The sequence below is a fragment of the Mya arenaria genome, chromosome 13, assembly GCF_026914265.1.
Source record: "Mya arenaria isolate MELC-2E11 chromosome 13, ASM2691426v1".
In the NCBI taxonomy this organism is placed as follows: Eukaryota; Metazoa; Mollusca; class Bivalvia; order Myida; family Myidae; genus Mya; species Mya arenaria.
In genome coordinates this window covers 27215357-27230179 of record NC_069134.1, presented here as the reverse complement: position 1 = coordinate 27230179, position 14823 = coordinate 27215357, and the positions used below count along the sequence as shown (strand labels likewise).

General features: G+C 37.2%; 1 protein-coding gene across 1 annotated transcript; it reads right to left on the bottom strand.

The window, feature by feature from the left end:
* Positions 1-8363: 8363 nt before the first annotated feature.
* LOC128213956 (uncharacterized) lies at positions 8364-11225 on the bottom strand. The gene is made up of 2 exons (XM_052920091.1): positions 11133-11225; positions 8364-10083 (listed from the first exon to the last, which is right to left on the bottom strand). Exon 2 carries the CDS (start codon positions 10067-10069, stop codon positions 8591-8593), a length of 1479 nt encoding a protein of 492 aa, XP_052776051.1. The 5' UTR covers positions 10070-10083; positions 11133-11225; the 3' UTR covers positions 8364-8590.
* Positions 11226-14823: the final 3598 nt, after the last annotated feature.

Below are 14823 nucleotides of genomic sequence, written 5' to 3'. Positions count from 1 at the left end.
CAGTACAACAGTTTGTAAACAAAATGGTTTAACACATGGGTTGAATATGACAGTTTCAAATTCTGGCAGTGCATACATAGTAATTGTCCGTGAGGGTATCGATGTTTGTCCTTGTGTTGCCATTCGCAACTATTGTAAACACGAACAGCACGACCCTTTTGTACTGCTGTATAGCTGGTTATCACATTAGAAAGAAAGATCGAGGTTTATATGCTGTATCTAATAATTGTTGAAAAAAAACACGTCTATGTGATAGATCAAATAAGTTACAAATAACCTTTCTGCCAAACTCTGTAAGATGTCTGCCTTAAAGCTGCACTCTCACAGATTGACCATTTTATCAACTTTTTATTTTTTTGTCTTTGAAAGAGCAAATTGTTACATATATATCTGCCAACCAATGATATAAGATTTCTGACAACAAATCAGATCGTAGATTTTCATATTTCCGCTCGAAAATTAATGTTTTATGGCTTAAACCGTACTTACGGTTTAAGAAAAATCCATAAAGCAACATTCTTTAACTTAAAGATAAAAATCTGCGATCTGGGGTGCGTTTCAGAGACGATCGTTAAGGCGATCGTTAGCTGATTTTGGTAGTACGACCAAAATTACCGATCCGCACCGTTTCAGAGACGCAACGTGCACCTGCTTTATCGTTAATATTGCTCGTAAACCTACGACCGGTAAGAGGCACTCGTTAACTTTACGATCAAGATGGCGGACGAAGATTTTCTCCATATCAAAGTATATTTTTACTTTTTATTAACATTTGAGAGTTTAATATTACGTGTAGCATGTTCGTTGTTGTGGAATTTTCAAACTATGTCTAAAAATAGCTGAAAACAGTACGAAAATGTTCTATTTCCGCCGTTCTGTCAAAAACGGATTTTAACTGTAGAAGATGTAAGCTTTTTGTTATATTTTGTTAATGTGCTGATATTGAGTACATCTAAAACATGGAATATGATGTTGAATTTGATTTGGTTCCATTGTTGTTTAATATGTCATGTAAAACATGTTCTTGAAATTCTTCTATTTCGGATGGTTTTAAATTCGGATAAATAAATGCATGTACATATTTTGTTGTTACATTACCGGTCTTTGTGGCATGTAGTCAGTGAATTATTAAACAGTGTTACCATATTACCATGTCATGATATAACATAATTATTTTCCTTAATTTTACACATCTAAAACTGATGCTTAATATGTAAATATAGATACTGTACAGTAATGTAAACAACACTGTCACAACAAATAAATTGATTATTGGCTACTTTACCATGAACACTATCGGGTGACAATGTAATCATTTAAGTTCACCTTTACTTGTAATTGAAACTTGTATTAGTAAGGTATCATATGGTTTATGTAGAACTTTGTAGTATATATGTACATATGTGAGTTTTCAACTGACAAGGTTAAATCTTGTCTTTTTCAGTCATACCATTTGATGCCAAGTGTACAATGAAAATTGACAACAGAAGTGTCATGGTCTTGGTGGAAAAAGCCTTGCTCTTCATTGACCTCTGTTTAATAATGGTATGGAAAAGGGAATTTAATTCTAATGTTGGTTTTATGAATAATAATGGAGGTATATTCAACATATGAACACATTGTCATAAGGACTAATGTAGAAACTAAACTGCAAAACCATATTATGTACCTGCAGTTAATGCACAGGCTATGAACGGATGCTTAATGATATTCTATGTTTATTTTTTTTAGTGTTTTTGCTTGTTAAATATTGTTTAAGTTAATTATTTCAGGCTGGTGATAGAAAACTATCAGGAATGCTTCAAGCTGGCAATGGAGGGAAATATAAAAGTAGGTAGGAAATGATAAAATGCAATAAGATATCAACCGATTTTATGAATAATACAATAAAATGAATTTCATATTGATACAATGTTGGGCATCTTACTTTGAGCAGTTAACTGGTATAGCATAATTGTTATTTAACTTATATGAACATTAAACAAGAAATAAAATGTGACCAGAATGGTGTTTTTCATGTTTTCTTAAATACCCTACTTATTTATTTTTTTAAAAAGACAATAATTTTCATAAAATATCCAACTATTTCAGTTGAAAAATGGGAATGAAAATTATGTGTTTCTTGTTGTTTAACCATTAAAAGGCGTTTTCATAAATGCATTATATTGTGCTGTTTTAAACAATATTTTATAACTTTTTGTCTTTTTCAGGACACTGAAAAATCACAAGGTTTAGAATATGCTCACAGTCAGTCTTCAAGATACTCACCTTAAAGGTTCCAGTGTGTTTTAGGAGACTTTGTCAGAACAGTACTTAATACCTACATACACTGGAGATACCAGACCCAGCAGATAACTACAGATATATTGACACAGAACCTGAAATTAATTGCATATCCCAACACAACATAAAACTTTAAACTGTTAAATAGGCAGTGAGGAATTTGTGTGAAACTTTCATTATTTGAAATCAAATTTCTTATTTATTTTTTAAGTTTGACTTTGCAGTTAAAAGCCATTGGCATTAGATTTTCCAAATATATATATATATATTTATACAGTTTCAACTGTGATGTATATCCAGTTGTACATGTTTCCTCTAAGGATTAAAACACTTCTGAATTATATAGGAAAATCTAAATGATTCATTTATTCAAACTTATGATAGTATATAAAACACACACTACCATGGTTGATCATGTAAACATTCATACTATCTTATTATAGAAATTAAGTGCATCTTTTTTATATTTCTGAATACATTTATTTTTACTTTGACTGTCTCGTGTATAAACACAGAATGCTACATAAAGTGTATACTCCAGTGTATATCATGACATGACTGAAAAAGATAATAGATAATATTTGCATGAAACTCTGAACACTTAACCACTATGACAATCTGCACCAGTTAAGATACTTTTTGTTAAATAATGTGTTTTGAAGAGACAAGCTTGTAAAATAGCTGTATTTCTTTTAGTAATTTTGTGTATTTGAAGCATGTCTGCAAATGTAGATTTTATCATGTATTTTGAATGGATCTGAAATGCTGTTTATTTAACTGTTATAACAACGATTGACACGAATTGTCTTCATACAAAAAATCCAACCAGTCAAAATTGTATTTTCGAACTATTTCCCAATACAACAACTCTCAGTCACAGTTTTGGTGCATAAACGTATGAACTTTACTCGTTATCCGAACTAAGGCTGGTTGTTGATGATTATTTTCATCACCATCATCATCATCATCATCATCATCATCATCATCATCATCACCATCATTCATCATCATCATCATTTTCATAATCATCATCATCATTAGCATCATCATCCATCATCATCATAATCATCATCATCATTCATCATCATCATTATCATCATCATCATTCATCATCATCATCATCATCCACCGCACCCACCACAACAACCACCACCACCAACTTCACCATCTTCATCATCATCCACATCATCAATCATCAGCAACATCTACATATCATCATCTCGTCATGATCATTGTCGTCATCGTCACATCATGATTAGTATCATTGCCGTCGTCGCACTATCATTATTATTATCTTCATCTTAGTCGTCGTTGTCGCATTATCATTATAATACTGATAATATTCGTCTTCGTCGCCGCCGCATTATCACTATCGTCGTCATCGCATCATCATGATAGTGTCGTTGTCGTATTATTATTATTAAATTATCATTGCCGTTGTCGTCGCATCATCGTGACTATCATCATCAGCACCATTCTGCACGTTTGCATTTACTTTACAGAACATTCATAATACGCATACTATAATATTTCACTTATCAAAGACGAATTCAACGAAAAATCACCAGCCTGAAAAAACAATGTATTTTGTTGTTGTCCAATTTTCATTATAATCACACAAATTTTAAAATGAGCGTCGGAACCCGCCACCGCCTCCATCACAGAAAACCCTGATGAAGATGTACTTAAGATACAAATGTAACATTAATAGCAGAATAGAGACCGCGAGTTTGTATCATTTGTGCAAATCATTATAAAAATTTATAATGAGAGTTACATTAATTGATTCCCTTCAAGAGGTTATCATTATTATTATTATTATATTATTATTATTATTACTATTATTACTATAACTATCATTAATAAAAAAGACAGGTGCGCTCACCAGGTCAAAGTGACGTAACGTCATTTAACTTCAGACTGGGTCACTCGCTTTAACGCTGTGCTTTATCGTTATTTTTTACGTACGACCGGAGAGTTTACGAGACGTTTCTGAAACGCCTTTATGATTATCGTTAAGTTGGTCGTTATTACGATCGCAAATTTACGATAATGGCAGATCGTAAAATCTATCTGAAACGCACCCCTGATTTTCTATCAGCAAAAATTGTTAAAAAATGTTTAAAGACAAAATATAAAAAAAAGTTGTCAAATCGTTCAATCTGTGAGAGTGCAGGTTTAAAGTGTCTTGACTTTAGGAATGGCAGAACACCAATCGAAGATGGTGAAAGACCTGGGGTCTGTTTCCGATAGATTTTACGTTCTGCCATTGTCGTAAATTTACGATCATAATAACGACCAACTAAACGATAATCATAAACGTATCGTAAACTCTCCGGTCGTTCGTAAAATATAACGATCAAGTACAGCGTTAAAGCGAGTGACACAGTCTGAAGTAAAATGACGTCACGTCATATTACCTGGTGAGCGCATTATAATAATAATAATAATAATAATAATAATAATAATATTAATAATAATAATAATAATAATAATAATATTAATAACAAGAATAATAATAAAACTTCAAAACAGTGCGAATAAATTACTAGTAATGTAACGATTCAAACTGAATGACAATCTCTCTATATAAATATATATACACACACACACAAACATAATTGGCGTTTTTTACGGTTGTGTTCACCCCAGTTATGAATTCCTGTAGCCACCACCGTGGGGTGGGTATTGCAATCAAAATTAACGATAAAGCAGGTGCATGTTGCGTCTCTGAAACGGTGTGGATCGGTAATTTTGGTCGTACTACCAAAATCAGCTAACGATCGCCTAAACGATCGTCTCTGAAACGCACCCCGGATCGGCTTAACATCGTAATGGCTACAGGGTGGGAGGACGGTTTTCTACAAGTATCATGAAGACTTTATGAAGGTAGAATATCTATCGTATATGACGATAGCCCAGATAGAGATTGACCTATCCATAAACATTTTGAATAACTTGGACCAAACCGAAAACTTAACACGTTTAATACACATGATAAAATTTTGACCGTCTCCGTGGCCTTGTGGTTAAGGCGTCCGCCTACGGAGCGGGGGTCGTGGGTTCGGTCCCGGGCCGCGTTATACCGGTAGACGTTAACATTTGGTACAAGTAGCTCCCTTGCCTGGCGTTCGGCATTTAAAGGTAGTGATTGGACGGCTTCAAATGTCCAGGAAATTGTGTCAAAACGTGAAAAAACACGTCATATTCTTTCGAACGAAATCAAACTGCCAAACAACGTTGCTATTATTCTGTAGAACCTATTCCCTTTTCGCATTTGACATAAAGATGGCTGATCTGTTTATTAGACTGTAAATGTTGCACCAGACTATTTAATGCAAGGTGGCTGGATTTTTAATGAATAGCCGCGGAAATGAATAGCGATTGTTGCAGACTACCAAGTCAAATTAAGAAGCCGAAGGACACTGCCAATGTAAAATCAATGTCCACGAACAACAACATATCAGTTGGCTAGAAGCTGGAAAGCATATAGTTATTTTCTACTGACTTCGAACAATCCTATCATTATGGGGTTGCAAGAAAGCGACATCATAGTATAAATGTTAATAATTATAGCAAGATTATTCTAATAATAAGGATAGCTACTCATCCTGGCGTCGTCGTCGTTGGTTACAAGTCCATTATATTTTAGAAACCCTTTGATATATTGAACTGATACTTCGTACAAGGCTTCCAAGACGCCACACCTGCTAAAACAATCAAGTTAGACAACTCAAGTGGCCATATAATGTTTTCATTGATAAGTTGTACAAATCTTTGCAGTTAGGCAAGTCATCACTACATATAATGCAAGTCATGGCCCTTGTTTGACAAACGATGTCTGTTAAAGAAAAAAATCATATACCATCAACCACTCAATGTGTTTGATTGGATTTTAAAGCTGCACTCTCGCTGATTTACCGTTTTACAACTATTTTTTTGTCCTGGAAAGGGCAAATTTTTGGGTAAAATTCAGCAAACCAGTAATGGAGGACTACTGAAAAAAGATCAGATCGCATATTTTCATATTTCCATTCCAAAGTTAAGGTTTGATGGCATAAACCATAACGAACGGTTGAGAAAAAAAATGCAAAAGGTTACGCCCGTAAGCTACCCCCCCCCCCTTCTAACGTAAAATCATGTACCTGCCCCTGAGTCGCAGGCTGAGTCTGAGATTGAGATAGAGTCTTGAGAAAATGTACATGAATACAGCCCATGACCTTGACTGTGGTACTGGTATCAACGGACAGGGGCTTAGCTAGAGGATTTTAGTTTGGATTCAATCGGAACTACTCGGCCATCTCCTGCAAGCTCATTTCTGTGGAGATTAGCCAAAAATGTGCCGCTTGAGTTTGGATGAATAGGAGAGGATCCATGCTTGCAGCACCCAGGACGTTTGTACATTAAAATTACCTATTTCTATTGAAAGCTTCATACTTTATTACAATTTTACTAAACAGCCGATGATCCGAACTCCCAGGGACCGGCGAAAATACCTCGAGCCTCGGGAAATTCGAGCCAAGCAGGAATGTTTACTTTCTTATAAAGATATCGGTCCTATTTAGTCATTTCGAGCCAACGATGTCATCGAGCCATACGAGTTTGACCCAACGGGGTTCGACTGTGGTTGAAGTTCACCATACTGAATACGTGGACGTTCATCGACGTTGCAAAACGCTATACCATATATTAACGTTATTTATTAACTGCACATTATACTTCTGGGCCGATATTTATAAAACATTCTTAAGTGACACTTTTATTGAAAATCAATACATACACATGCATAACAAACCTAAATTTGAGTGATAAACCTTTTACTACTTACTAAATAATGTATTTATGGAAAATATTAATTACTGATAACAAGATTGTAACCGTGTATTTAATAGCTGAAAACGTACAAATGTTAAATGATTGGTGAATGCTAAAATATATACTGTGATTAACTTTCGTCTCATAGGGTAGAAATACCGTGTTTTCTGCACATTTATTTCAAAATAAACTCGGTATCCATCATAAGAACCATTGCTTTTGGCATTATTCATCCGATTTGGCATATCTAAACAATTGTGTTAATTGTGGTAAATCCTATTTAGGAGTAAGAGTGCATTTATAAGTAATTTTCTTGATACTATTTTCAATACATTATTTTCAAAATTTTATCAAAAATACATACTTAAAAGTTAAAAAAATATCACACTTTCTTTTAAATTTGATTATGTAAACTTATGGATATTCACTTAATTTAAGAAATTTTATGGCTACCGCCCAGGCGGCATTTATATTTCGGTTAGTATAAGGCTTATACTTCGGGCGGTGGATTAAGTTATGACATTTTGTATATGTTTATATATATTTATTTCTGAGCAATGACAATAAATATTTTTAATGCAAATATTTTTTTACCTTGACACACATCAATAAGCCTTCGTTAGTGGTACAACATGGTAAGTTATACATGTTCCAACAGTTGTACACCAACTTAGCCATACATAAATGTATGGTTTAATAAGGATTCATGATGATGATGATGATGATGATGATGATGATGGTGGTGGTGGTGGTGGTGGTGGTGGTGGTGGTGGTGATCATGATGATAATGGTGGTGGTGGTGGTGGTGGTGATGATGATGATGATGATGATGATGATGATGATGATGATGATGATGGTGGTGGTGGTGATGATGATGATGATGATGATGATGATGATGATGATGATGATGATGATGATGATGATGATGATGATGATGATGGTGGCGATGATGGTGTGGTGGTGATGGTGGTGGTGATGATGATGATGATGATGATGATGATGATGATGATGATGATGATGATGGTGGCGATGATGGTGTGGTGGTGGTGGTGATGATGATGATGATGATGATGATGATGATGATGATGATGATGATGATTTTCATCGAAAACAACCTCGGATGTTTGCCGGTACATCAGTAGAAGATTTTCGTAAAATCTTAAGATATAATAGTATTAGTTAAAAGCTAAATGCAGTTTTTAACAGTGTATTTTGTATTACTAAATTCAAACTGGTTGATGGGGAAGGGTTTATTGCAGATGAAGATTCCAAAGAGTAAATTCATTAAGTTTAAAAGCTAAATTGAAATAACTACGCGATCTATTTGCAGCGTCTTTAAATGTAAAGATTTCTGACATTGTAAACCGGCCATGTACAACCGAGGTTGTTTTTGGTGGAAAATGGCTGAGAGTTCCGAATGTAAATGTACGCAATCGAGCATTAGGGTAAGCTGAGCATAGGATTAGCAGAAAATAGGAACAACTCGTTTAATTTACTCTGACTCGTCAAACCAGTCTAGTTCATTGACACTTTTACTCAAGTCTATGTCTTGAAACCCGAACGAGTCAATAGAGGGCGAGTTTGAGATAGGAGCTTCCCCTGCCTCCACTTCCCTGGGCCACCGAACCACTACCGGTGTCTGAGAGTCAAGCGGCCGTGACACGATAAACATAGTCTCTGATGAGGTTGACTCTATGCTGTCCAGAGAATGGCTTCCGACAGATGCACGGCTTCCCCGCCGCTCAATTTCCGGTCCTTCGTAGCGGTGTTCCGATTCCATTTGCGAGAATGATGTGGATTTGCGCTGGCACCTGATCGCAGGATCAGTGAACGTGTAAGTTGAAAATGGTAGACCGGAAGAAGGTCTGATGACGTCACGATTGTGACGTTTGTCTGCAATGACGTTAACAATTCGGTTGATGCATGAGGAATGGTAAAGATGGTGATAGGTCAATGCTAGACCGAACTCATCACTGATCAACCGGTCAATGTCGTCATCATTACTGTGGTCGTACGAGCTACAGGGCTGCTTACCCGAAACCGGAGACTGCTTACCCGAAACCGGAGACTGCTTACCCGGTACCGGCGACTGTGGATCAAACCCGGAATCTACCGAACGGCTGGACAAGTGATGGTAGCGAATGGGCCTATGGATACACAAATCATTTATGCGAGACTTCCGTGAAAACATGAGCGGAGAATTTGCGCCTGCGTTTAAAAGAGTTTCATCGATAAAGTCTTCCCGTTCTTGAAAAGTTTGCTCATTTCTAACGTGATCCATATTGAATTCCATGTCTCGAACAAAAACCAGCGGAATATTCAAATTAATGGCTTTCCTTAGTGCGTCGCGACATCTTTCATTTAAGAACGATTTGCTGTCTAGTAAATACACAAACGTCCCCACTGCATGCATATCCAATCCGGTTCCCAGCTCCACCCCATGGGTATCAACCTCCGCAGGGTGACAGCGGACCTGGAACCTGCATGTCAAGTTGACCACTAGGCGGTGCCATTTTTCGTTGTCCACGTCACCACATATACACACACACTGGCAATCACCCCTTTGGGTTGAGCACGGATCCGACAAACTACTGTTTTCGTCTTCGGGTTTAGACACGAGTATCTCCGGAACATTCGATACCGACATCGATTTCTGAGTTTCGGAACCGTTCAAAATACTGGAATTCACTTGATGCTGATCATTAATATCGCTGTGACGAAACACATCGGAGATGCGCGTGGAAGTGTCCGTGTGCACTGCAGACAGGAAGTTCCTCAGTTTGGTGCAGGGTTCCTGGTAGATGAGGGATGGATGCACCTCAAGCAGCCCGGTGATTAGGTCCAGCGTTTCCCTGTTTTTGTTGAACCAGTTGACGGCGTGTCGGTATGTTGGGACCAAGATTCGCTGGCCGCGCGTTTTGCCGGGCACCGAAGGCAGGCGCCGGGCGTCACGGGTGGCTATGGACGCCATCTTTACTTTGGTGTCTGTAAAGAAAAAAATAAATAGAGTAAACAAATACATTAATCCAGTATTTAAACATGAGTTCATTAATTTCGTAACAATTTATTCTTAACAGTCTAATAAGGTCTGTATCGTTCACATTTTAGATCATTACCCATATATAAGAGGTGTTTTTTAGTACAAAACAAGGAGGCTTTACTGTGCATATGTAAACTGGTCATGACAGCGTTCCAATCGGAAAACACTCGGCTATTATTATCCAAAGATTTATTATATATTCCGAGCTTCCAGGAGATGAACATTTGCTTTGTATTTTTATTTCTTGCCAATACAGGTTGCGTAGCACCACGTGTATGTACATGTAGCTTTTCGTTATAATAGTTGCAAAGGAAACACCTCAGCCATTTTTCATCGAAAACAACCTCGAATGTTTGCCTGTTCATCAGTAGAAATAGTTCGTAACATTATTAATAATAATAATAATAATAATAATAATAATAATAATAATAATAATAATAATAATAATAATAATAATAATAATAATAATAAAAATAATAAGAATAATAAGAATAATATCAATATTAATAATAAGAATTATAGTGATAAAAATAAATTATTATAATAATGATATTAATAATAATAATAATAATAATAATAATAATAATAATAATAATAATAATAATAATAATAATAATAACAAAAATAATGAATATAATGATAAAATAATTAATTAATTGTAGTGTTGTTGATGTTGTTATTTCTGTTGTTGTAGTTTTTGAAGTAGTAGTTGTTGTTGTTGTTGATGATGATGTTCATGTTGTTGTTGATGATGATGTTCATGTTGTTGTTGATGATGATGTTCATGTTGTTGTTGATGATGATGTTGTTTTTGTTGTTGATATTGGTGTATTTCATCACGCACCTCTCGCTATGAGTGCTGTTGTTCGATAGGTGTGTCCATAACCAACCGACTATCAAAAAAGTCTTTACCAAAACTCGTCCCTACCTGAAAACGGTGTAACTTATTGTTCTCGTCCTTAAGCTAACATAGACGATAAAAATATACCCGTACCTATAAATCCAGCCTTTGTAAATAACCAACTTTCGCGCGAATTATCTTCCTTTTTATTAAACAGAGTTTTAACCTTATTAACAAATCCCTTCATTATTAGACACTGCACATCCAATAACTCTGAAATGTGTGGAAACTGGAAACAAACCACTCTATATAAAGGCAGAATAAGGCCTGAGAAACCAATATCGGGTTCTACAATCAATGACGTCTACGACTGAAAATACTAGCCGCCACAAACACCACTGCAATGCAGTGGTTTCTAGTATTTGTTGTTTTCAATATTGAGAACATGATTTTGTACGAAGATTGTTTTGGTTAAACCATGCATCCCTGTTTTCGAAGAGCAGTACAGCGTTCCAAAATTGTCCGGCGGGGAAACAATTACAAGAACATTAGCATTAGGAAAGTGTTTTTAGTTGTCATGAACGAGACGGTTTCCACTTTGCCATAATGGAAATAAGGCATAAACAGTAATATTCAATGTTGATTGCGCTGTGGTTGCGTTGTTGGTTGCGCTGTTAGTTGCGCTGTGGTTGCGATGTTGATTGCGCTGTTAGTTGCGCTGTGGTTGCGTTGTTGGTTGCGCCGTGGTTGCGCTGTGGTTGCGCTGTTGATTGCGCTGTAGTTGCGCTGTTGATTACTATTAAGGTCAACATTGTTTGTAGTTACAATATATATGAGGAGACGACGCTTAAAGGGACACAATACAGGTAACACTTAATAGACCGGGCGCACTATAGGTTTACACTTCATAAACAGGAGCAAAATGATGGTACACACTTGATAGATAGGGGTTAATATTAAGTAACACTTGGAAGATAGGGGCACAATATTGGTAACACTTGATAGAAAGGGGCACAATATATAGGTTACCCTTGATAAATAGGGGCACACTATAGGTAACATTTGATAGATAAGAGCACACTATGGGTTACACTTGATAGATAGGAGCACACTATAGGTAACATTTGATAGATAGGGGCACACTATGGGTTACACTTGATAGATAGGGGCACACTATGGGTAACATTTGATAGATAGGGGCACACTAAAGGTAACACTTGAATGATAGGGGCACACTATGGGTTACACCTGATAGATATGGGCACACTATAGGTAACATTTGATAGATAGGGGCACACTATAGGTTACACCTGATAGACAGGGGCACACTATAGGTTACACCTGATAGATAAGGACACACTATAGGTTACACTTGACAGATAGGGGCACACTATAGGTTACACTTGATAGATAGGGGCACACTATAGGTTACACCTGATAGATAGGGGCACACTATAGGTTACACCTGATAGATAAGGACACACTATAGGTTACACTTGATAGATAGGGGTACACTATAGGCTACACCTGATAGATAGGGGCACACAATAGGTTACACCTGATAGATAAGGACACACTATAGGTTACACTTGATAGATAGGGGCACACTATAGGTTACACCTGATAGATAGGGGCACACTATAGGTTACACTTGATAGATAGGGGCACACTATAGGTTACACCTGATAGATAGGGGCACACTATAGGTTACACCTGATAGATAAGGACACACTATAGGTTACATTTGATAGATAGGGGCACACAATGGGTTACACCTGATAGATATGGGCACACTATAGGTAACATTTGATAGATAGGGGCACACTATGGGTTACACTTGATAGATAGGGGCACACTAAAGGTAACACTTGATAGATAGGGGCACACTATGGGTTACACCTGATAGATATGGGCACACTATAGGTAACATTTGATAGATAGGGGCACACTATGGGTTACACTTGATAGATAGGTGCACACTATAGGTAACACTTGATAGATAGGGGCACACTATGGGTTACACCTGATAGATATGGACACACTAAAGGTAACACTTGAATGATAGGGGCACACTATGGGTTACACCTGATAGATATGGGCACACTATAGGTAACATTTGATAGATAGGGGCACACTATAGGTTACACTTGACAGATAGGGGCACACTATGGGTTACACTTGATAGATAGGGGCACACTATAGGTTACACTTGACAGATAGGGGCACACTATGGGTTACACTTGATAGATAGGGGCACACTAAAGGTAACACTTGAATGATAGGGGCACACTATGGGTTACACCTGATAGATATGGGCACACTATAGGTAACATTTGATAGATAGGGGCACACTATAGGTTACACTTGACAGATAGGGGCACACTATAGGTTACACTTGATAGATAGGGGCACACTATAGGTTACACCTGATAGATAGGGGCACACTATAGGTTACACCTGATAGATAAGGACACACTATAGGTTACACTTGATAGATAGGGGCACACTATAGGTTACACTTGACAGATAGGGGCACACTATGGGTTACACCTGATAGATAGGGGCACACTATAGGTTACACTTGACAGATAGGGGCACACTATGGGTTACACTTGATAGATAGGGGCACACTAAAGGTAACACTTGAATGATAGGGGCACACTATGGGTTACACCTGATAGATATGGGCACACTATAGGTAACATTTGATAGATAGGGGCACACTATAGGTTACACCTGACAGATAGGGGCACACTATAGGTTACACTTGATAGATAGGGGTACACTATAGGCTACACCTGATAGATAGGGGCACACAATAGGTTACACCTGATAGATAAGGACACACTATAGGTTACACTTGATAGATAGGGGCACACTATAGGTTACACCTGATAGATAGGGGCACACTATAGGTTACACCTGATAGATAGGGGCACACTATAGGTTACACCTGATAGATAGGGGCACACTATAGGTTACACCTGATAGATAAGGACACACTATAGGTTACATTTGATAGATAGGGGCACACTATAGGTTACACCTGATAGATAAGGACACACTATAGGTTACATTTGATAGATAGGGGCACACTATAGGTTACACCTGATAGATAGGGGCACACTATAGGTTACACTTGATAGATAGGGGCACACTATAGGTTACACCTGATAGATAGGGGCACACTATAGGTTACACCTGATAGATAGTGGCACACTATAGGTTACACTTGATAGATAGGGGCACACTATAGGTTACACTTGATAGATAGGGGCACACTATAGGTAACACTGGATAGATAAGGACACACTATAGGTCACACCTGATAGAAAGGGGCACACTTTAGGTTACACCTGATAGATAGGGGCACACTATGGGCTACACCTGATAGATAGGGGCACACTATAGGTAATACCTGATAGATAGGGGCACACTATAGGTTACACTTGATAGATAGGGGCACACTATAGGCTACACCTGATAGATAAGGGCACACAATAGGTTGCACCTGATAGATAAGGACACACTATAGGTTACACCTGATAGATAGGGGCACACTATAGGTTACACTTGATAGATAGGGGCACACTATAGGTTACACCTGATATATAGGGGCACACTATAGGTTACACCTGATAGATAGGGGCACACTATAGGTTACACTTGATAGATAGGGGCACACTATAGGTTACACTTGATAGATAGGGGCACACTATAGGATACACCTGATAGATAAGGGCACACTATAGGTTAAACTTGATAGATAAGGACACACTATAGGTCACACTTGATAGAAAGGGACACACTATATGTTACACTTGATAGGTAGGGGCACATTATA